Source organism: Ranitomeya variabilis, chromosome 6, assembly GCF_051348905.1.
Source record: "Ranitomeya variabilis isolate aRanVar5 chromosome 6, aRanVar5.hap1, whole genome shotgun sequence".
Taxonomy (NCBI): domain Eukaryota; kingdom Metazoa; phylum Chordata; class Amphibia; order Anura; family Dendrobatidae; genus Ranitomeya; species Ranitomeya variabilis.
Window position 1 is genome coordinate 26,827,889 of NC_135237.1, and position 23,921 is coordinate 26,851,809.

The 23,921-nt window shown below is 47.8% G+C and overlaps 1 protein-coding gene across 1 annotated transcript in view; it reads left to right on the plus strand.

Annotated features, from left to right (window-relative positions):
- Positions 1-23,368, plus strand: part of THSD7A (thrombospondin type 1 domain containing 7A) — a 479,581-nt gene extending 456,213 nt beyond the window's left edge. The window contains exons 24-31 of the mRNA XM_077268105.1: positions 6,814-6,959; positions 7,693-7,867; positions 9,107-9,280; positions 10,659-10,754; positions 12,317-12,399; positions 14,416-14,629; positions 17,788-17,875; positions 20,655-23,368. Of these exons, the coding sequence (XP_077124220.1) occupies positions 6,814-6,959; positions 7,693-7,867; positions 9,107-9,280; positions 10,659-10,754; positions 12,317-12,399; positions 14,416-14,629; positions 17,788-17,875; positions 20,655-20,739 (1,061 nt within the window). The 3' untranslated portion in view covers positions 20,740-23,368. The remainder of the gene's footprint in view (positions 1-6,813; positions 6,960-7,692; positions 7,868-9,106; positions 9,281-10,658; positions 10,755-12,316; positions 12,400-14,415; positions 14,630-17,787; positions 17,876-20,654) is intronic.
- The last annotated feature ends 553 nt before the right edge of the window (positions 23,369-23,921 follow it).

Below are 23,921 nucleotides of genomic sequence, written 5' to 3' on the forward strand. Positions count from 1 at the left end.
TACTTTTGCACCCGGGGGCGCACTTACTTTTGCACCCGGGGGCGCACTTACTTTTGCACCCGGGGGCGCACTTACTTTTGCACCCGGGGGCGCACTTACTTTTGCACCCGGGGGCGCACTTACTTTTGCACCCGGGGGCGCACTTACTTTTGGTGGGCGGGGCTCCTCGGCCTCCGATTTGGTTGGTGGGGCCCCTCGTCCTCCGATTTGGTGGGTGGGGACCCTCGGCCTCCGATTTGGTGGGCGGGGACCGGCCTCCGATTTAGTGGGCGGGGACCCTCGGCCTCCGATTTGGTGGGCGGGGACCCTCGGCCTCCGATTTGGTGGGCGGGGACCCTCGACCTCCGATTTGGTGGGCGGGGACCCTCGGCCTCTGATTTGGTGGGCGGGGACCCTCGGCCTCCGATTTGGTGGGCGGGGACCCTCGGCCTCCGATTTGGTGGGCGGGGACCCTCGGCCTCCGATTTGGTGGGCGGGGACCCTCGGCCTCCGATGTGGTGGGCGGGGCCCCTCGGCCTCCGCTTTGGTTGGCGGGGCCGGGCCCCTCGGCCTCCGCTTTGGTGGGCGGGGCCGCTCGGCCTTCGATTTGGTGGGCGGGGCCGCTCGGCCTTCGATTTGGTGGGCGGGGCCCCTCGGCCTCCGATTTGGTGGGCGGGGACCCCTGGCCTCCGATTTGGTGGGCGGGGCCCCTCGGCCTCCGAATTGGGTGGGCGGGGCCCATCGGCCTCCGATGTGGTGGGCGGGGCCCCTCGGCCTCCGATTTGGTGGGCGGGGACCCCTGGCCTCCGATTTGGTGGGCGGGGACCCCTGGCCTCCGATTTGGTGGGCGGGGCCCCTCGGCCTCCGAATTGGGTGGGCGGGGCCCATCGGCCTCCGATGTGGTGGGCGGGGCCCCTCGGCCTCCGATTTGGTGGGCGGGGACCCCTGGCCTCCGATTTGGTGGGCGGGGCCCCTCGGCCTCCGATTTGGTGGGCGGGGACCCTCGGCCTCCGATTTGGTGGGCGGGGACCCTCGGCCTCCGATTTGGTGGGCGGGGACCCTCGGCCTCCGATTTGGTGGGCGGGGACCCTCGGCCTCCGATTTGGTGGGCGGGGACCCTCGGCCTCCGATTTGGTGGGCGGGGACCCTCGGCCTCCGATTTGGTGGGCGGGGCCCCTCGGCCTCCAATTTGGTGGGCGGGGCCCCTCGGCCTCCGATTTGGTGGGCGGGGCCCCTCGGCCTCCGATTTGGTGGGCGGGGCCCCTCGGCCTCCGATTTGGTGGGCGGGGCCCCTCGGCCTCCGATTTGGTGGGCGGGGCCCCTCGGCCTCCGATTTGGTGGGCGGGGCCCCTCAGCTTCCGATGTGGTGGTCGGGGCCCCTCGGCCTCCGCTTTGGTGGGCGGGGCCGGGCCCCTCGGCCTCCGCTTTGGTGGGTGGGGCCGCTCGGCCTTCGATTTGGTTGGCGGGGCCCCTCGGCCTCCGATTTGGTTGGCGGGGCCCCTTATCCTCCGATTTGGTGGGCGGGGACTCTCGGCCTCCGATTTGGTGGGCGGGGACCCTCGGCCTCCGATTTGGTGGGCGGGGCCCCTCGGCCTCCGATTTGGTGGGCGGGGCCCCTCGGCCTCCGATTTGGTGGGCGGGGCCCCTCGGCTTCCGATGTGGTCGGGGCCCCTCGGCCTCCGCTTTGGTGGGCGGGGCCGGGCCCCTCGGCCTCCGCTTTGGTGGGTGGGGCCGCTCGGCCTTCGATTTGGTTGGCGGGGCCCCTCGGCCTCCGATTTGGTTGGCGGGGCCCCTTATCCTCCGATTTGGTGGGCGGGGACTCTCGGCCTCCGATTTGGTGGGCGGGGACCCTCGGCCTCCGATTTGGTGGGCGGGGCCCCTCGGCCTCCGATTTGGTTGGCGGGGCCCCTCGGCCTCCGATTTGGTGGGCGGGGCCCCTCGGCCTCCGATTTGGTGGGCGGGGCCCCTCGGCCTCCAATTTGGTGGGCGGGGCCCCTCGGCCTCCGATTTGGTGGGCGGGGCCCCTCGGCCTCCAATTTGGTTGGTGGGGCCCCTCGGCCTCCGATTTGGTGGGCGGGGACCCTCGGCCTCCGATTTGGTTGGTGGGGCCCCTCGGCCTCCGATTTGGTTGGCGGGGCCCCTCGGCCTCCGATTTGGTGGGCGGGGACTCTCGGCCTCCGATTTGGTGTGCGGAGACCCTCGGCCTCCGCTTTGGTGGGCTGGGCCCCTCGGCCTTCGATTTGGTGGGCGGGGACCCTCGGCCTCCGATTTGGTGGGCGGGGACCCTTGGCCTCCGATTTGGTGGGCGGGGACCCTCGGCCTCCGATTTGGTGGGCGGGGCCCCTCGGCCTCCGATTTGGTTGGCGGGGCCCCTCGGCCTCCGATTTGGTGGGCGGGGACCCTCGGCCTCCGATTTGGTGGGCGGGGACCCTCGGCCTCCGATTTGGTGGGCGGGGACCCTCGGCCTCCGATGTGGTGGTCGGGGCCCCTCGGCCTCCGCTTTGGTGGGCGGGGCCGGGCCCCTCGTCCTCCGCTTTGGTGGTCGGGGCCCCTCGGCCTCCGCTTTGGTGGGCGGGGCCTGGCCCCTCGGCCTCCGCTTTGGTGGACGGGGCCGCTCGGCCTTCGATTTGTTTGGCGGGGCCCCTCGGCCTCCGATTTGGTTGGCGGGGCCCCTTATCCTCCGATTTGGTGGGCGGGGACTCTCGGCCTCCGATTTGGTGGGCGGGGCCCCTCGGCCTCCGATTTGGTGGGCGGGGCCCCTCGGCCTCCGATTTGGTTGGCGGGGCCCCTCGGCCTCCGATTTGGTGGGCGGGGACCCTCGGCCTCCGATTTGGTGGGCGGGGACCCTCGGCCTCCGATTTGGTGGGCGGGGCCCCTCGGCCTCCGATGTGGTGGTCGGGGCCCCTCGGCCTCCGCTTTGGTGGGCGGGGCCGGGCCCCTCGTCCTCCGCTTTGGTGGGCGGGGCCCCTCGGCCTCCGATTTGGTGGGCGGGGCCCCTCGGCCTCCAATTTGGTTGGTGGGGCCCCTCGGCCTCCGATTTGGTGGGCGGGGACCCTCGGCCTCCGATTTGGTTGGTGGGGCCCCTCGGCCTTCGATTTGGTTGGCGGGGCCCCTCGGCCTCCGATTTGGTGGGCGGGGACTCTCGGCCTCCGATTTGGTGTGCGGAGACCCTCGGCCTCCGCTTTGGTGGGCTGGGCCCCTCGGCCTTCGATTTGGTGGGCGGGGCCCCTCGGCCTCCGATTTGGTTGGTGTGGACCCTCGGCCTCCGATTTCGTGGGCGGGGACCCTCGGCCTCCGATTTGGTGGGCGGGGACCCTCGGCCTCCGATTTGGTGGGCGGGGCCCATCGGCCTCCGATGTGGTGGGCGGGGCCCCTCGGCCTCCGATTTGGTGGGCGGGGACCCCCGGCCTCCGATTTGGTGGGCGGGGACCCTCGGCCTCCGATTTGGTGGGCGGGGACCCTCGGCCTCCGATTTAGTGGGCGGGGACCCTCGGCCTCCGATTTGGTGGGCGGGGACCCTCGGCCTCCGATTTGGTGGGCGGGGACCCTCGGCCTCCGATTTGGTGGGCGGGGACCCTTGGCCTCAGATTTGGTGGGCGGGGACCCTCGGCCTCCGATTTGGTGGGCGGGGACCCTCGGCCTCCGATGTGGTGGTCGGGGCCCCTCGGCCTCCGCTTTGGTGGGCGGGGCCGGGCCCCTCGGCCTCCGCTTTGATGGACGGGGCCGCTCGGCCTTCGATTTGTTTGGCGGGGCCCCTCGGCCTCCGATTTGGTTGGCGGGGCCCCTTATCCTCCGATTTGGTGGGAGGGGACTCTCGGCCTCCGATTTGGTGGGCGGGGACCCTCGGCCTCCGATTTGGTGGGCGGGGCCCCTCGGCCTCCGATTTGGTTGGCGGGGCCCCTCGGCCTCCGATTTGGTGGGCGGGGACCCTCGGCCTCCGATTTGGTGGGCGGGGACCCTCGGCCTCCGATTTGGTGGGCGGGGCCCCTCGGCCTCCGATGTGGTGGTCGGGGCCCCTCGGCCTCCGCTTTGGTGGGCGGGGCCGGGCCCCTCGTCCTCTGCTTTGGTGGACGGGGCCGCTCGGCCTTCGATTTGTTTGGCGGGGCCCCTCGGCCTCCGATTTGGTTGGCGGGGCCCCTTATCCTCCGATTTGGTGGGCGGGGACTCTCGGCCTCCGATTTGGTGGGCGGGGACCCTCGGCCTCCGATTTGGTGGGCGGGGCCCCTCGGCCTCCGATTTGGTTGGCGGGGCCCCTCGGCCTCCGATTTGGTGGGCGGGGACCCTCGGCCACCGATTTGGTGGGCGGGGCCCCTCGGCCTCCGATTTGGTTGGAGGGGCCCCTCGGCCTCCGATTTGGTGGGCGGGGACCCTCGGCCTCCGATTTCGTGGGCGGGGACCCTCGGCCTCCAATTTGGTGGGCGGGGACCCTCGGCCTCCAATTTGGTGGGCGGGGACCCTCGGCCTCCAATTTGGTGGGCGGGGACCCTCGGCCTCCGATTTTGTGGGCGGGGACCCTCGGCCTCCGATTTGGTGGGCGGGGACCCTCGGCCTCCGATTTGGTGGGCGGGGACCCTCGGCCTCCGATTTGGTGGGCAGGGCCCCTCGGCCTCCGATGTGGTGGGCGGGGCCAGGCCCCTCGGCCTCCGCTTTGGTGGGCGGGGCCGCTCGGCCTTCGATTTGGTGGGCGGGGCTCCTCGGCCTCCGATTTGGTTGGCGAAGCCCCTCGGCCTCTGATTTGGTTGGCGGGGCCCCTCGGCCTCCGATTTGGTGGGCGGGGACTCTCAGCCTCCGATTTGGTGGGCGGGGCCCCTTGGCCTCCGATTTGGTGGTCGGGGACCCTCGGCCTCCGATTTGGTGGGCGGGGCCCCTCGGCCTCCGATTTGGTGGGCGGGGACCCTCGGCCTCCAATTTGGTGGTCGGGGACCCTCGGCCTCCACTTTGGTGGGCGGGGCCCCTCGGCCTCCGATTTGGTGGGCGGGGTCCCTCTGCCTCCGATTTGGTGTGCGGGGACCCTCGGCCTCCGCTTTCGTGGGCGGGGCCCCTCGACCTTCGATTTGGTGGGCGGGGCTCCTCGGCCTCCGATTTGGTTGGTGGGGCCCCTCGGCCTCCAATTTGGTGGGCGGGGACCCTCGGCCTCCGATTTGGTGGGCGGGGACCCTCGGCCTCCGATTTGGTGGGCGGGGACCCTCGGCCTCCGCTTTGGTGGGTGGGGCCCGTCGGCCTCCGATTTGGTGGGCGGGGCCCCTCGGCCTCCGATTTGGATGGTGTGGACCCTCGGCCTCCGATTTGGTGGGCGGGGACCCTCGGCCTCCGATTTGGTGGGTGGGGACCCTCGGCCTCCGATTTGGTGGGCGGGGACCCTCGGCCTCCGATGTGGTGGGCGGGGCCCCTCGGCCTCCGATTTGGAGGGCGGGGACCCCCGACCTCCGATTTGGTGGGCGGGGACCCTCGGCCTCCGATTTGGTGGGCGGGGCCCCTGGCCTCCGATTTGGTGGGCGGGGACCCTCGGCCTCCGATTTGGTGGGCGGGGCCCCTCGGCCTCCGATTTGGTGGGCGGGGCCCCTCGGCCTCCGATTTGGTGGGCGGGGACCCTCGGCCTCCGATTTGGTGGGCGGGGCCCCTCGGCCTCCGATTTGGTGGGCGGGGCCCCTCGGCCTCCGATTTGGTGGGCGGGGACCCTCGGCCTCCGATTTGGTGGGCGGGGACCCTCGGCCTCCGATTTGGTGGGCGGGGACCCTCGGCCTCCGATTTGGTGGGCGGGGACCCTCGGCCTCCGATTTGGATGGTGTGGACCCTCGGCCTCCGATTTGGTGGGCAGGGACCCTCGGCCTCCGATTTGGTGGGCGGGGACCCTTGGCCTCCGATTTGGTGGGCGGGGCCCCTTGGCCTCCGATTTGGTGGGCGGGGACCCTCGGCCTCCGATTTGGTGGGCGGGGCCCCTCGGCCTCCGATGTGGTGGTCGGGGCCCCTCGGCCTCCGCTTTGGTGGGCGGGGCCGGGCCTCTCGGCCTCCGCTTTGGTGGGCGGGGCTGCTCGGCCTTCGATTTGGTGGGCGAGGCTCCTCGGCCTCCGATTTGGTTGGCGGGGCCCATCGGCCTCCGATTTGGTGTGTGCTCTGCCTGGGGCCACTGTGCTCTGCCTGGGGCCCCATATGCTGCCTGGGGCCCCTGTGCTCTGCCTGGGGCCCCATATGCTGCCTGGGGCCCCTGTGCTCTGTCTGCCTGGGGCCCCTGTGCTCTGCCTGGGTGTAGGACACTGGTGACGTCACTTATCTCCGGACATTAGCTCCGGACATTAGCTCCGGACATTAGCTCCGGACAATAGCTCCGGACAATAGCTCCGGACAAAGCCACGGAAGTTGGCACAAATTGCAGGAAGTAGTATTCTAGGCAATTATATATATATATATATATATATATATATATATATATATATATATATATATATATATATATATATATATATATATACTGTATATATGTTTTCACAACTATTTGAGCCCATGGATCCATTCTATGTCCATTTTGCAAGCCGGCGAGAAAATACGGATGACATACGGATCACTGTTTTGGGATAATTTCTGCTTATTACGCATGTAAAATACGGACCGTATTTCCCTACGCTGAGTGTGACCCCGGCCTAATAGTGAGAAAATCCTCTGGTTTACTAATGACATAAATGAGAAAAGTCTTATATTTTCATCTACCGTCATGTTCCACATTTTTCCCAGAAGTGACAGGTCCTCTCCTACGTTGAATGAAAACTGGGATCCAGTATAACTATTTCTATTTATTTTAATTGTAATATTGCTATAACTGGTTTTCTTACTTTACAGGGAAGATGACCCGGCGGAGGACGGTGATCCAGCCTTCCCAAGGAGATGGGAGACCTTGTCCTTCCCAGATGGAGCAATCTAAGCCGTGCCCCGTGAAGCCGTGCTACAGGTGGCAGTACGGGCGCTGGTCCCAGTGTGCGGTGGAGGTAACCTCAATCCTTATTCCTAATTTTTCACGGCCTTCATCTTTTACTCTATACATTCAAGTATTGCGTGGGCTTCTGAACCCTAAAGTGACATAAAACAGAACATGTACATGACATTGTTGTACATCCTGTTCATTTTATGCTGCGCTCTTGCGGTACCTTCTTAGGTTATTTACGGGCGGAATTATTATTATTATTATTATTATTAACTTTCATTTCTGCGGATCAGTACAATTATGGAAATACCAAAGTTGTATGGTCTTTTTTATCTTTTACTACTTTTCCCCAACAAAACACATTTTTTTGTTTTTTATTTCTTGTTTACATTTTTCTTTCTGTTACTTTTTTATGTTTTCTCAATGAAGCTGTTTGTTTGTTTTCATTTTTTTGGCAGATCATGTTGTGTTTTTTTTTTATTAGTACAATTTTGGAAAACATTCGATTTTAGTTATATCTCTTTACGAATTGTTATTTTACTTTTTTTTATTTAATTTTTGTTTAACTTTTTCTTCGAAAATACCCACAAGATGCTGACGCCCACTGGGCTTAAAGGGCCGGCAACAATCAGAGTGTTCAAGCGGTATGTCTGTCTAGGGCAGGTTGCAGGGCTCCTGACACCCATTATGTCACCCCAAGAGCTTACACACATTTGGGGTCACCTTGCTGCAGACACAGTGAACATACTTTATGTCATTCTTTCCCAGTTCCATTAATCTCCCCATTTCCCCCCCAGGACGCTCAATGCGGAGAAGGAACCAGATTCAGGAACATTTCCTGTGTCGTTCATGACGGATCTCGGGAAGACGCTGGAAAAGTGGTGGATGAAGAATTCTGCGGAGAAATCGAACTGGTTGTGGATGGAGACAAGAACATTGTACTGGAGGAGTCGTGCACCGTGCCGTGTCCAGGTATTGGCCGCATCTTCCTTTTGCTTTATCTTTATCCTCAAACACCATTTTGCTTTCTATGCATAGATTGGAAACTTTCTGCTGATTATTAATTTCAGAATATATTTTTACATTTTCATACATATTTCTGAAACCAAGCTCCGAATTATCTGCATAGACATGGACTTAATTGCAAAAATTCAGGCTACCTCCATCCACCACTAGAGGGAGCACACAGATACAGAGAGGCAAGACTTAAAGGGATTGTTCAGCCGTACAACTTTTAAGTTATTTTTAAATAAATGCATGTACTTTGGGCTAAAAATCAGTTTTGCAATCGGTTTTCATTCAGTATTTTGCATGGCCTTTTTGTTTTACGCTGTATATTCCTGGCTACAGAGTGAGGTAACTAAGGATCCGTCAGTGAGCTCACTATGACAGTATGACGGGGAGTTAGTAGGTCTTTTAGCTGATTTATGACCACAGGACACTTAAAAGTTGATGCGCAGGAAAATAAAGAACTGTAAAACCCAAACGATGCAACATTTTTAGTGAAATCTATTTACAAAATTATTTTTTTTTTGCCCCAAACACATGTATAACACAGCAAAATACTTCCGGGACATAGTGCGCCGGCGCATGCGCACTAATGGTTTTCGGCTTTGCCCGCAGTTGGGCAAAGCATACTGCGCGTGCGCAAGGCGAGATTGCTTTGCGCACGCGTTAACTAGGGGGGAAAGCGAATCAACGGCAAGTCAATTTCACGACCAGCGTGCGCCCAGCGGGAAAAAAAAGGGGTTAATAAAAGACCTGAAAACACCGCCCATATGACCCAAAAAAGGACCCGCCAAATTCAGGTGACAGGTTCCCTTTAACTGAGAATCTGTTCAGATGAATGATGGGAGACATTGTAACTCTTATCTCTCTGCTTCTGAGCTCTTCTCAGCTGATTTCTGATCTGACTCAGATTAGAATGGGCAGAAAATTAAAGAGCTTGTAAAAGCCAAATGGTGCAACATTTTTAATAAAAACAAATTCCAAAAATGTTTTTTAGCCCCAAATACATGTATTTAATTAAACAAAAGTGTCCCCAAAGGCTGAATACTTAAGTGCTTCTCTCCCTTACCCAGAAGTTTAACATGGAATTCTAGAGCCCCGATGCCAAATCTGTAGCGCAGTCTCGTACCGCTCAGTTATGGCACCTGTGCACACCTGGTAAATACGTTTTCATCAACCCCTCTGTGCTTTTTTTCTTCATAGGTGATTGCTACCTAAATGAATGGTCTGAGTGGAGTTTTTGCCAACTAACTTGTGTTAATAGACAAGATCTCGGTTTCGGAGGAGTTAAAGTGCGATCGAGAGCTGTAATAATCCAGGAGCTGGAAAACCAACACCTGTGCCCAGAGCAAGCCTACGAGTCCAAGTCATGTCATGGTAAGTGACAACGTCAGGAAAGAGATTCAAGTCCACGTTCCTGGGCTAAATCACATACACCCTACATCTGTGTAATGATATAATGATCAGAGCTCCAAATCCCCAACATAGCCAAAAATGTAAATGATGTAAATCCTGCAGCCACCACTAGAGGGAGCTCGCCACATACTGTGATACTATACTCCAGAGGCAGACCAGGCAGCTGCAATGGACTCCATGGAGAAGGGGGCTTTGGCCAAGGATGTAGAATGGATTATGAGAGATTTAGCCCAGCTCCATCTCACTATGGGAATTGCAATCTTAGCCAACATAAACAGAGAAGAATCAGTCAGGTTGTCATACTGCCCCTTACACCTAGAGTGATTGTTTTCCATGCCTTATAGATTATGTCTTGGGATGAGAACCAGCTGTAAAATACGGCCCCCAAGAGGGTTAGCGATGGGGTTTCTCTACTCCATATATAACTCTGCGAGCAGTGAGCTCCCCCTAGTGGTTGGTGCGTACAGTCAGATTAATATCATTCATCTCTAGCATAGGATGCAGGGGTTCAGAGAAATTAAGATTTTGCCCCTGTGCAATGTATTAAAAAAGAGATGTTTTCATGAGAAAATTACCTATTGTTTTAATCAGGTTCTTATGTTATATGTAAAACCTTTTCACATTTTTTTTCTTATCATGTTCTGTACTTAAAAAGCAAAATTAGCATTCTTGCAATTATTACATTGCTGCTAATGTATGTGTGCATTTTCTAAAACAACAGGAAGTTGTAGTCTAAAAAAGCCCCAGTGGCCAGTGTGGGAACTGCAAGATTTCTATTTCTATTTTGAATACAGATTGTGAGATGTTAAAAAAATAAAGAAAAAAAATTGTAATAAAATAACTAATAATAAAAACTCTCAAATAATAAGTCACTTTCGGATCATACCTTCCCTCTAATTCTGCGCTCTAAGCAATTGGCGAAAATATCCATAATGACTTGTGACATGCAAAACTAATATATAATGTTAATGGCGGAACATGACGCAAATCATTATTGTTTTAGATTCCTGCTCCGACCCTGCACTAAGCATAATAAAAACGTATTAATTCTGCATAGAGGTCTCCTTTAAAAAAAAACAAACAAAAACAAAACATGTTATATAATGGATTGGTGCATGCAGGTTTATTAATGTTCTATATTATTTTACTAATTTATTTTAGCATATATAATTAATTATATAAAAAAATATATATATGTTTATGTATGTAACTATAAATATATATATAATTATAATATATAATATGTATATAATGAATTATAATATAATATATAATTATATATATAGATTATTATTTATATACAGTATATATAGGAATTAATTCTCTTGGTTTTTCTCAGGTGGACAGTGTTTTGATTACAATTGGTTATCAAGTTCTTGGAAAGGATCTTCCCGGACAGTTTGGTGTCAGCGATCGGACGGCTTTAACGTGACAGGTTGTTCTCATATTTAACATTTGATTACTTTGTCACTGCTTTATATTAAACTAATATTTATTCACGTTATTGTCTTTACAATTATTTTTTTTTTGTATAGACATCATGGTTCAAGCCCACCAAAATATACAGTTTTACTATAGACATATATGCGGTAAGGCTTTGTGCACACGTTCAGGATTTCTTGCAGAAAATTCCTGAGAAAACCCTGAGATTTTCTGCAAGAAATCCGCAAGAAATCTGCATGCGTTTTTGGTGCGTTTTTTTTGCGGATTTTTCTGGACATTTCCCAATGCATTATATAGTGGGAAATCCGCGAAAAATCCGCAAAATTAATGAACATGCTGCGTTTTTTTTACCGCGATGCGTTTTTTTTGCGGAAAAAAACGCATCATGTGTACAAAAATTGCGGAATTCATTAAAAATGATGGGATGCATAATGTATGCAGATTTTTGGCAGTTTTATAGCGTTTTTATCGGGAAAAAAACGCGAAAAATCTGCAACGTGTGCACACAGCCTCAAAATACACAGTTTTCATCCGTACGCCATTCGTAGCTCATTCGTGTGCCTGTTTTTTACATGTACAGAACATCCACGTCCTTTAGCATTGACATTTAAAAAAGTTAGCAAGACCAAATACAATTTGCTGTTAATAATTGCAATGTATCTGTACAAATCGGATGCAATATGGATGATCCGTAAGAGATCCATTTTTTTCTCACTCCCATAGACTTGTATGGAAAATACGGAAGAGACCAATTCATGCTGTAACTAGGTGTCCATGTAAAAAACGCTAACCTGAACAATAACAATATTAATAATAATAAATATTAATTAATTAATAATAGCAATATTGAATCCCATTGGTCCTTGTGCTGTCCGTGTGCTATCAGAATATAACATAAGCATCACACATATGTGCAGTACGCTCGTCTAGAGGCTATGCACCTTTACAGTTTTTTATTTGGGTTTATTGCATATAAAATCTGATTTAAAACCTTTTTGCAATTTCTTGTTTCTAATTCTTTAACAGTTTTTATTCGGCAGCTTTCATGATTGCGGTACACTGCAAGCTGCTTAATGCTTTTCAGGCTCGATTCCGATGCAGTTTCCAGCCTTTATCTCTCTTCTAAACACAAATCTGTTTTTTATTTTAGTTGACTTTATTTTTAGAAAATTTTATACATTTAAAAGAAAAGAAAAAAAAACGACGCAGCTGAAGATTGACCCAACAAAGACCTAGATGTCGGGGATTGTCACTAAATAGAATCGAGCAGCTTGCAGTGTTCTGTAACGCATGCATTCTGAAGATGAAAAAATTCATGAAATTCTAATATAAAAATATTAAAAACCTCCAAAGTCTAGGAGTAAACTGCATTAAGAAACTCCCCTTGGGTTGTAGAGTGTCGTAAGCTCGAGATCAGCCCTAATACGTTATGTAGCTTATTAGACAACATGGACAGAGGTTTGATTCATGAGATGAAGTGTCAGCTTTCATGATAGCGCCATATAATATAGATTCTATCGCTTTATTGTGCTTATTACATTCTCTATCCTCCAGGAGGCTGTTTTGAAGTCTTGAGACCGGAGAGTGAAAGACTGTGCAATCCGCCGTGTATCCAGCAGCACTCGTATTGTACGGAGGTAGGTAGTGACATGGGATATCGTAGTTCCACAACATTTCCCATGTAATCCATTACTTGCTGGGGTAAGGCATGCACTTAATTGTCCGATAAGTATGATCAATGACTTGTCTAATTCCCACTGGTAACATTTTAATTTCTGCAAAATGGCGTAATGGCTTAACTCCTAATTCCACTGTTCATTTATAGCTTATCCTATTAGCCTCCTGCGATCAGCTAGACTGCGGCTGTCGTAATATCCTAAATACTTAAGGAAATGTTAACCCTCGGGCAACGCAAAGTGTATAGCTGGCCTGGAATCATCGGCAGGAAAATCTGGGCTCATGGAGAACTATGAAAGCCCAATAAATACGTTCCATGCTTGTGGAGGCTACACTGGTTTGAAAGCCTTAAATGGGCTGTCGGGTGAAAACGACTTATCACCTATCCGCAGGATACATAATATCTTATTGATTAGTGGGGGCCGACCTCACAAATTGCCAGAAAGGGGCACTATTATCCCTGCGCATGATCTACCACTGCTCAATTCATTCCTTTCGGCTTTTCCGGCAGTCCAATGGAAAATGAATGGAACGGCAGTCGGGCGACCAACCTTCCTGTGAATTTTGTAACAGGAATGAAAATTCTTCGTTCTAATGATCGATGCTGTTCCCAGCGATTGGATCCACGACGATCAATAAGTTATTGATAGATGATGATGACTTTAAATAGTTATTCCCATCTCAGACATCTCAGACATTCATGGCATATGCAGTCCTAGTCTTTCTTGATGACGCGGACCCTCCCTTGACCTCCGTGTATAGAGAGGTGGTGGCACGCACTCAGCTTTTTCCATAAATTTTATGGGATATTAGAAAATAGATGAACACCAAAAAAAAGAAATCCATTCTAAAAAAAAAAGTTTATAATTTTCCAAATTTCCTGAATTTTAGCGAATTCCCCCAAAATTTGTTCATTTGACTTGTACGAGCAAAATGGCGGCTGTATAGCTGTAATTTTGCTGAATTCACATGAGCCTGGAAATGGTTAAAAGTAATGATAAAAAATTCTCCCTTTCGCCCCTGATCTGTCCCTACCGCCAACAACCCTCTACTTGCTCTAAAAAGGCGTCAGCTCCGACTCCAGTCCTCTCTTCACTCTTCACCAACGCTTTCGGCGCCAACTAAACCTACGTCTAGTTAAAAATGTTGGAGGGGTGAGATAACGTAAGAAAGTTGCAGAGAACTGCAGAAGAGAGGCGTAGTATGTGTGGGGGGATTATATGGATGATAGAAAACGATGAGGTGGTTTGTTGTGCAACGGGTGGGCGCAACACCAATGTTATCGCCAACTGAGGGAATCGTTCAACTTGGCCTTCAGTCTGAATGAATTGCAATTGAAGAAACTGGGCTATTTCTATCAGTGATCCCCCGATGTGGAGAAGCTCAGATTAATACATGTTCAGAAGTAATCACTAATTCCTGATGAAGGCTTGTTTTAAAGAGCCGAAACACGCTGTATGTCCAATAAGCTGGTTGCGTCTGACCATTTTGGAATACCATTTTGGAATCTGATCTTGTCTATATCGGGGCATCGTTGTTACAAATAGTTGAGTTTCTTCAATTGCCCTAAACCTACATATGACATCATAATGTGCGCCGTCCCCTGTGGTCATGTAGGGCAATGTAATCACGACAAGGTCTACTCAACACCAGAAACGTTGTCAAAGAGTGAAGAGAAGACAAGAGCCGGAGTTCAAGCCAATGATATTTTATTGTTTCTAGCCCACTTTTGACCCCTCCTTTGATTACGCTTTGAAATCTGATGACCTCAGAGCTTAATAATTATTTTAGGGTTTTTGCAAATGGAATTTCTTGGCTGAAATCAATGCATATGGACCCTTTTTGGCTCGATCGGTGGAAGTTGTGTACTTGTTTGAATATTGATTTGGATGTGACATGTGTAAACGGATGTGTCTCGCCATTCTCCACGCGGATTGGAACACAATACTGATTAGATTTTTTCTCCTCGTTTTAAGTCTGGATCCTGCGGTTGTGAAGACGGCTACACAGAAGTCACCTCCTCCGATGGGACGCTGGATCAGTGCACTCTGATTCCTGTAGTGGTTTTACCAACCAGCATGGACAAGAAAGGTGATGTAAAAACGAGCCGAGCTATTAACCCAACACAACCGTCGAGCAGTCAGTCCGGCTATGGGGGAAGGACATGGTTTTTGCAGCCATTTGGGTCAGGTAAGTAAAACTTTTAACATAATGATAGGGAATTGGATTGTGAGCCTCAATGGGGACAGTGCCGATAGTGTCTGTAAAGTGTGGTGGAATTAATGGCGCTATATACAGTGGGTACGGAAAGTATTCAGACCCCTTTACATTTTTCACTCTTTGTTTCATTGCAGCCATTTGGTAAATTCAAAAAAGTTCATTTTTTCTCATTAATGTACACTCTGCCCCAATGTTGGCTGAAAAAAAACAGAAATGTAGTAATTTTTGCAAATTTCTTAAAAAAGAAAAACTGAAATATCCCATGGTCATAAGTATTCAGACCCTTGGCTCAGTATTGAGTAGAAGCCCCTTTGGAGCTAGTACAGCCATGAGTCTTCTTGGGAATGATGCTACACGTTTTTCACCCCTGGATTTGGGGATCCTCGGCCATTCTTCCTGCAGATCCTCTCCAGTTCCGTCAGGATGGATGGTGAATGTTGGTGGACGCCATTTTTAGATCTCTCCAGAGATGCTCAGTTGGGTTTAGGTCAGGGCTCTGGCTGGACCAGTCAAGAATGGTAACAGAGTTGTTCTGAAGCCGCTCCTTTGTTAGTTTAGCTGTGTGCTTAGTGTCATTGTGTTGTTGGAAGGTGAGCCTTCGGCCAAGTCTGAGGTCCAGAGCACTCTGGAAGAGGTTTTCATCCAGGATATCTCTGTACTTGGCCGCATTCATGTTTCCTTCAATGACAACCAGTCGTCCTGTCCCTGCAGCTGAAAAACACCCCCATAGCATGATGCTGCCACCACCATGTTTCACTGTTGGGATTGTATTGGGCAGGTGATGAGCAGTGCCTGGTTTTCTCCACACATTCTGCTTAGAATTATCACCAAAAGATCTATCTTCATCTCATCAGACCAGAGAATCTTATTTCTCATTGTCTGGGAGTCCTTCATGTGTTTTTTAGCAATCTTTATGCAGGCTTTCATATGTCTTGCACTGAGGAGATGCGGTACAGTAAATGGTCAGCACAGCCTAATGGTAGAGGTGCCTGATAGTAGGTGCCCAAACCATAAAATACGATAAAGATATACTTAGGCACACTCTGGGGAGTCTGATGCAACAAAGTGTTTAATACATACAGTATTCACAATGTTCCCAAACGTTTCGGTCTGCAAACGACCTTCATCAGTGTGCTCTATAGCTAATCAGAGAAGGGTATGTGAAATAAACCCTTGAGAAGGATATTGCATCAAAAAGATTTTTTTATTTGGGTACACAGGCATTCCTGTAGATAGAGGGCTGGGCCAGCTGATCAAGTTAGAAGCAGCTGGAGAGCAGGAGGGAGACGCGGTATCCACCGCAAGTCTGGTAGCGGTACAATCGGTGCAATATCCTTCTCAAGGGTTTATTTCACATACCCTTCTCCGATTAGCTATAGAGCAGAGGTGTCAAACTGCATTCCTCGAGGGCCTCAAACCATGAGTGTTTTCAAGATTTCCTTAGCATTCCACAAGGTGCTGGAATCATTCTGTGCAGGTGATTAAATTATCACCTGTGCAATACAAGGAAATCCTGAAAACATGACCTGTTTGCGGCCCTCGAGGAATGCAGTTTGACACCTCTGCTATAGAGCACACTGATGAAGGTCATTTGCAGACCGAAACGTTTGTGAACATTGTGAATACTGTATGTATTAAACACTTTGTTGCATCAGACTCCCCAGAGTGTGCCTAAGTATATCTTTATTGCACTGAGGAGAGGCTTCCATTGGGCCACTCTGCTATAAAGGCCCGACTGGTGGAGGCTGCAGTGATAGTTGACTTTGTGGAACTTTCTCCCTTCTCCCTACTACATCTCTGGAGCTCAGCCACAGTGATCTTGGGGTTCTTCTTTACCTCTCACCAAGGCTCTTCTCCCACGATTGCTCAGTTTGGCTGGACGGCCAGGTCTAGGGAGACTTCTGGTGGTCCCAAACTTCTTCCATTTAAGGATTATGGAGGCCACTGTGCTCTTCAAATCCTTGAGTGCCGCAGAAATTCTGTTGTAACGTTCGGCAGATCTGTGCCTTGCCACAATTCTGTCTCTGAGCTCTTAGGCCAGTTCCTTTGACCTCATGATTCTCATTTGGTCTGACATGCACTGTGAGCCTTTCCAAATCACGTCCTATCTGTTTAATTACACACAGTTGGACTCCAATGAAGGAGTAGAACCATCTCAAGGAGGATCACAAGGAAATGGACGGCATGTGACTTAAATATGAGTGTCTGAGCAAAGGGTCTGAATACTTATGACCATGGGATATTTCGGTTTTCCTTTTTTAATAAATTAGCAAAAATTTCTACATTTCTGTTTTTTTCAGTCAAGATGGGGTGCAGAGTGCACAATAATGAGAAAAAAATGAACTTTTCTGAATTTACTAATTAACTGCAATGAAACAAAGAGTGACAAATTTAAAGAGGTATGATGCGTGAGCCCGCATCAAAGTCAGGGACACGACATATGATGTAAATATTCGGCATGTGTCTCGAAGGGGTTAAAGAACCTTTAAATGGGTTTAATACAGTCCTGGTAGACCTCAGAGTGTTACATACATCTTTTCAGAGGAATTGAGCTAGTTGAAATTGTCTGCGAATCGATTCACCATGAAATTAATTTTTGGGAAAAATTTGATGAAACCGGCAAGTTGGAATTTCAAAAGATTCCGTTTGTACCCTTTACCCACACATTACACACATACATTACACCGCCAAACATTACACACAGACACACATACTGTACATCACACACATATACATTACAAACACACAGTTCATAGACACATACATTACACACACAAATACTCTACATCACACACATACACATTACAAACACAGTACAGACACACATGCACAGATACTCTACATCGGACTCATATTCATTACAAACACACAGTACAAACACAGTTCATAGACACATACATTACACACACATTACAAACACACAGTGGACACATTACACGCAGACACACACGCTGTACATCCCACATATATACATTACATATAGAGACAAATCATCAGCTGTGATTCTCCTTCCAAAAAAAAAGCCTTTGGTAATTTGTGCTAACACGTTAATACAACTAATCAGATATTTGCATTATAAATGCCGTAACAATTCAATACTAACCAAAACTAACATTCCCTCTTTCCAGATGGGAAGCTGAAGACCTGGGTGTATGGGGTCGCTGCCGGCGCCTTTGTTTTTCTCTTATTTGTGGTTTCTATGATCTATCTGGCTTGGTGAGTTCACCTGTTATTGTTTACAATGATGTAGTCGTTTTCGGGATTGTATGAAGCAAAGCCAGGGATTCCGCGGATATCATCCATGCTTCATGCACAGAGTCGTGTCCGCAGAGGCGAGCACGCTTCTCAGTTACATTTGTATTTAGGTGTATTGCATACATATATATAGAATCAAAAGTTTCATCTTTATATTATTACCAATGTGATGAAAATGCAGCTGCGGCGGCGAACAGATGATCAGCCACAGCGCTCCAGGAAGCCGGGTTCCCTCTGCAGCTTGTTCAGTAAGCGCTATAGTTTGCCGAACAAGCAACAAATTTGCTCATCTCTCCTGAGGATCACCCCACTTACCGTACATGTGCTGTCAGAAATTGAGAGCAGCATTCAAGGGGTTAAACAGCAGTGATCGGAGGCGCAGCTTGCGCCTGAGTCTGCTCCGTGCATCTTTTGCATGACGTAATAGTACGTCGTGGATCGAGAAGGGGTTAACTACCATTTTACCCCTTTAGCTTTTATTTTATATAAAAATGTTTTTCCTCCCCCTTCATCTGCAGTATGAAGCATTTTTATTATTAGTGTTTTTCTCTATTTCTATGGCATTAAGTGAAGCACTAAAAACTGAAAATGCAAATACGTTTAGGCCATGCTCAAATAAATTCACACCAATTTTTGGCTGTCATATAATAAAAACAACTAAAAATGCCTTGAAATAATAGTAATTTGAAGAAAAAGATTATTGAGAACACTAGTAAATGATTAAAACAGATCTATCACCAGAATTTGCATATATTAATAAATAGACCCTTTTAGACCCGATGAGGCCAATGTACTTATTTTGAAAAATCCATGTCCGAAAGCCTGTATTATCCAGATGTTGAAGTGAGTTATGAGTCCAGCTAAAGAGGGAGAGTGTTCATAAGTCCAAGTGTATTCAGTACTTCATCCACCCTGACAACAATTCAATCTCCGTCCACCCAGACAGCTGCAGCTTGTACTGAGCATTGTGAGATCTCAGCAGCTACAGCGAGGAGGGACACTGAGGAGTTGTCAGTCTGGCTAGATGGGAACATATTCATAAGCGGGGAGGAGACACACTGAGGAGCTGTCAATCAGATTTGGTGAGTAGAGATTCAGCAGGGAATAAGGACACTGACGATCTGTCAATCATGATAAGTGGGCAGAGATTCAACAGTGGCTGAGAGGAGGGACACTGCCCATCTATACAAATTCACAGCTCCTCAGTGTCCCTCCTCTCAGCCGCTGTTGAATCTCTGACCCCCTATCCCAATTCACAGCTCCTCAGTGCCCATCCTCTCAGCCGCTGTTGAATCTCTGACCACCAATACTAATTCACAGCTCCTCAGTGTCCCTCCTCTCAGCCGCTGTTGAATCTCTGCTGATCTATACTAATTCACAGCTCCTCAGTGCTCCTCCTCTCAGCCCCTGTTGAATCTCTGCCCATCTATACAAATTCACAGCTCCTCAGAGATTCAACAGCGGCTGAGAGGAGGGACACTGAGGAGCTGTGAATTAGTATAGATCAGCAGAGATTCAACAGCGGCTGAGAGGAGGGGCACTGAGGAGCTGTGAATTAGTATAGGTGGGCAGAGATTCAACAGCGGCTGAGAGGAGGGGCACTGAGGAGCTGTGAATTAGTATAGGTGGGCAGAGATTCAACAGCGGCTGAGTGGAGGAGCACTGAGGAGCTGTGAATTAGTATAGGTGGGCAGAGATTCATCCGTATTATGGAGAGACATTTGGAGGCTGTCAGTCAGGATAGGGGGTAAGAGGTTCAGAAGCAGCTGGGAGAAGGAGCACTGAGGAGCTGTGAATTAGTAGAGATAATAATAGTAAATTTTATTTATATAGCGCCAACATATTCCGCAGCGCTTTACAACTTATAGAGGGGACTTGTACAGACAATAGACATTACAGCATAACAATAAACACAGATCAAAACAGATACCAGGAGGAATGAGGGCCCTGCTCGCAAGCTTACAATCTATGAGGAAAAGGGGAGACACGAGAGGTGGATGGTAACAATTGCTTTAGTTATTTGGACCAGCCATAGTGTAAGGATCGGGTGTTCATGTAAAGCTGCATGAACCAGTTAACAGCCTAAGTATGTAACAGTACAGACACAGAGGCTATTAACTGCATAAAGTGTATGAGAACATGATGGAGGAACGTGATTATGGTTTGTTTTTTAATAGGCCACACAGGGATACTTAGGTTAATGCGTTGAGGCGGTAGGCCAGTCTGAACAGATGCATTTCTAGGGCACATTTAAAACTGTGGGGATTGGGGATTAATCATATTAACCTGGGTAGTGCATTCCAAAGAATCGGCGCAGCACGTGTAAAGTCTTGGAGACGGGAGTGGGAGGTTCTGATTATTGAGGATGCTAACCTGAGGTCATTAGCGGAGCGGAGCTGAGATTCAGCCACAAGATAGACACTTGGGGGCTGTCAATCAAGATAGGTGGTAAAGATTGAGCAATAGCTTGGAGGAGGGACACTGAGGAGCTCTCAATCAGGATTGGTGAACACAGATCCAACAGCAGCTGGGAGGAGGGGCACTGAGGAGCTGCTTATCAGTCTAGCTTGAAAGATATTGCGTTTACATTTTTACAAAGTATTATACAGCCACATGTATGACATGGGTTCTCACTAAGCTATAGGTCCACTTGAACATTAAAAAAATGTATGTCTATATACAAAGCTTGTAAGTTCTAAAAAGCTGAAAAAATGTTCAATTATTCACTTCTTAATTACAGTAAAAAGCCAAAGAAACCACCGAGAAGACAAAACAACCGCCTGAAACCATTGACTTTGGCTTACGATGGAGATGCGGACATGTAACCGAGAATAACAATAAAAAACATTTGTGAAAGAATATACATTCCTTCTCGGAAACAGACAACGAGACAATGTTGTGTGGATGAACGTCATGGCGGAGCCTGGAGAAACGCAACGGAAGACTGCCCACAAATATATTGTAAATACTACTTGGTCTGTTGCAAGACTTGACCTTGACCCCATGTAACCGGAACGCATGAACCTTTACCATACGCCGAGATCTCTACAATATCAGATCACTTATGCTCGTGGCATCATTTCGGGGGTTCGGTATAAATATCTCTATGATACAGAAGATCGATCTTCGAGAAAATGCAACACTTGAGAAGTTTACAAACACATTTTCAGTATGAACTTTAGGGGGGAAAGAAACCCAAACTACGGGACCACAGGACCAATCAACTTTCGAAACTTTTTTGTGCCAGATCATCGCGAAATGCGTCGGCGTCCTGAAATGCAGTATTTTTTTTTTTAACAACCCTCTGAAAGGCTACACTTGTAAATGACCCCATGTTTCTACTTTCTCCTTATCTTGCCTACACCTCGTTTTGCTGTATGTAAGGCAGGACTTGCACTATATTAGTGCAGCATGTTATGCACTTATCTAGAATTGCCATAGAAAATGCCTCTTTTCGTAAGTAGACATTTCACAAGTGTATAAAAAAAGAAGAAAAAAATGGAAAACCTGGACGAGAATAGTTTTTTTTTTTGTGATGGGATCTACAATCTGTACATAATTTAGCTCTTTTCTAGTGAGATGACGTTGTGTCTCCCGTTTGTCGATATTCCTCCATGTTTAGATTTAATATGGGCTCTTTCCGTTATTTCCGTCATAAGTTTTGACTACTTGTCTGTTCATTACACCAGTAATCCAAGAAACGCCGACATTTGTCAGAATTCTCAATTTTTCGAAATAATTTTTTTTTTGTTAAAAAAACATAGTTTGAGATTCTAAAAGGAAAAAGAACAAAATCCCCTTTAATTAAAAAAAATAATAATAAAGAATTCCTAAGTATCCTTCTACTTTGAGCCACAGCGATCGATGCTATATTCCTACAGCGCCACCACAGGGAAAAGGAAGAATTACACAATTCCCCATTTTAATGAATGACAAGCTAGGTCCTCCATAGCTGAGAATGAAAACTGTCCTCCTTCTGTTATCACTGATAATATATTTACAAATTAATTTTCTACATTTGCCATCCTCATTATCCCTTCCAGTTTAATGTCAGATTTTTTATTTTTTTTTTAACATTATTATGTTTTAGAATGAATATTTATTTTATTTATTTTAATGATTAAAAAATATCAAAATTATATTTAGGGTTATTCAAAAACTGTCTTTTATAAATAGGAAAAAATCCACAAAAAAATACATTTTTAATTTCCAATGTTGCCTTTTGTTCCCAAAAGTTAAAGCGAATCTGTCAGAATGTTTTTGGCATGTCATCGGAGAGCAGTATAATGTAGGGGCAGAAATCCTGATTCCAGCAATGTGTCACTTACTGGGCTGTATTTTGCGGTTTCAATATAATCAGTGTTTTATCAGCAGGAGATTATCACTGGCGGACAACTGCCCTTGTGCATCCTAGTCCAACCATGCCCACAGTACTGATTTGACGATTTCTGTCAATATACAGTGTACACAGAGAGCTGCCAATCAGTGATGTGGGCGGAGTTATACAGGGCTCAGCGTTCAGAGCACTGCTAGATCTGCAGCAGAGAAAACTGTGATTGTGTCATAACTGATGCAACCAGTAAACTAAGAGATACATCGCAGGAATCAGGGTCTCCGGCCTTACATTATGCTGCTGTCAAATTACATGGCAAAAACCCACTGACAGATTCCCTTTAAGACACTTCCTAGTAATAGGAATCGATTATAATTTTACAACCAATTTTGTAAAAATTGCCGCAAAATAAAAAAAACGAATAACTAACTCTAATAACGGTATACTGTATAAAGGATAAAAAGTTACAAAGGTCTAAGGTAATGTTTGAGCTGGTGTTTGGGGGTAAAAGAACTTTAGTTTCCCATTCCCATTCTTCTCTCTACAAATCGAATATTATATACGTTCATTTATTTTCTCAATTGTTCAAAAATAATACAGGATTAAAGAAACAGCGCCACCCTGGTCCGCAGGTTGAATGCGGTATTACAGCTGAGTTTTAGAAGAAGGCAATCGAGGTCTCTAATCCTGGACGCCATCGTTAATGAGACGCAGTCTAACATTTGTTCTGACCTACACAATGCCATCAAATATGCTAAAAAGATATACAGACGTAGCAGAGGTCATCATTACACCTTTGTAAGATCTGTATTTCCACTTCTACATGTTTATTTCTGCACGCTCGCTTCTCATGTAAATGGTTTATGTTCTACTAAGTGCCAAATACTGGAGACTGATGAAAAAAATGGGATTTATTCTTTTCATTTGTAAGTTTTACGCTTATGTACAGCATAATAAATTATGTTTAATGTAATTTTAATATCATTTATAAACAATGTCTTGTATTTTACGTTTATTTTTATTTTGAATTTTACCTAAAATAATTTCTATTTATTTTTTTTTTGTTCACATTAAACTTAAATGTCTTTCTGTTATTATGTATAATAAAACATTTACATATTTCTTTTATTCTCCTTTTAATTTGAATGGTGATTATTTCTCCTGTCATTTTAAATCATTTTTCTCGTGTGTTTTTAAATATTTTTTTTTTTACATTTCTTTCTGCTGTTACTTTTTAAAATTGCATTTTTTTGGGGCCTGAAAAAAAGCAAAGGCTGAATTAATACATGATTATTCTTTGACTGTGAGCCTAAAAAATATAGCTGCCGCAAAAATGAGTCATTGGTGATGTACACGTGCAAAAAAAGTAATAAAGTAATAGTTTAAAACTGAGCAAAGTCACAAATATTTCATAATGAAAGGAATTCAAATAAAAAATATATATATTTTAAATTATTCCTTTTATTTGTATGTGCATTGTATTATGTGTATCTTGTTTATATTGAGATTATGTATAATATATATATATATATATATATATATATATATATATATATATATATATATACACATAATATTTATATATATATTTATATATATATATCGGCATCGATAAAATACATATAAAGCAATACTCAATACAAATAAAAGGAAGAAAAAAAATATATATATATA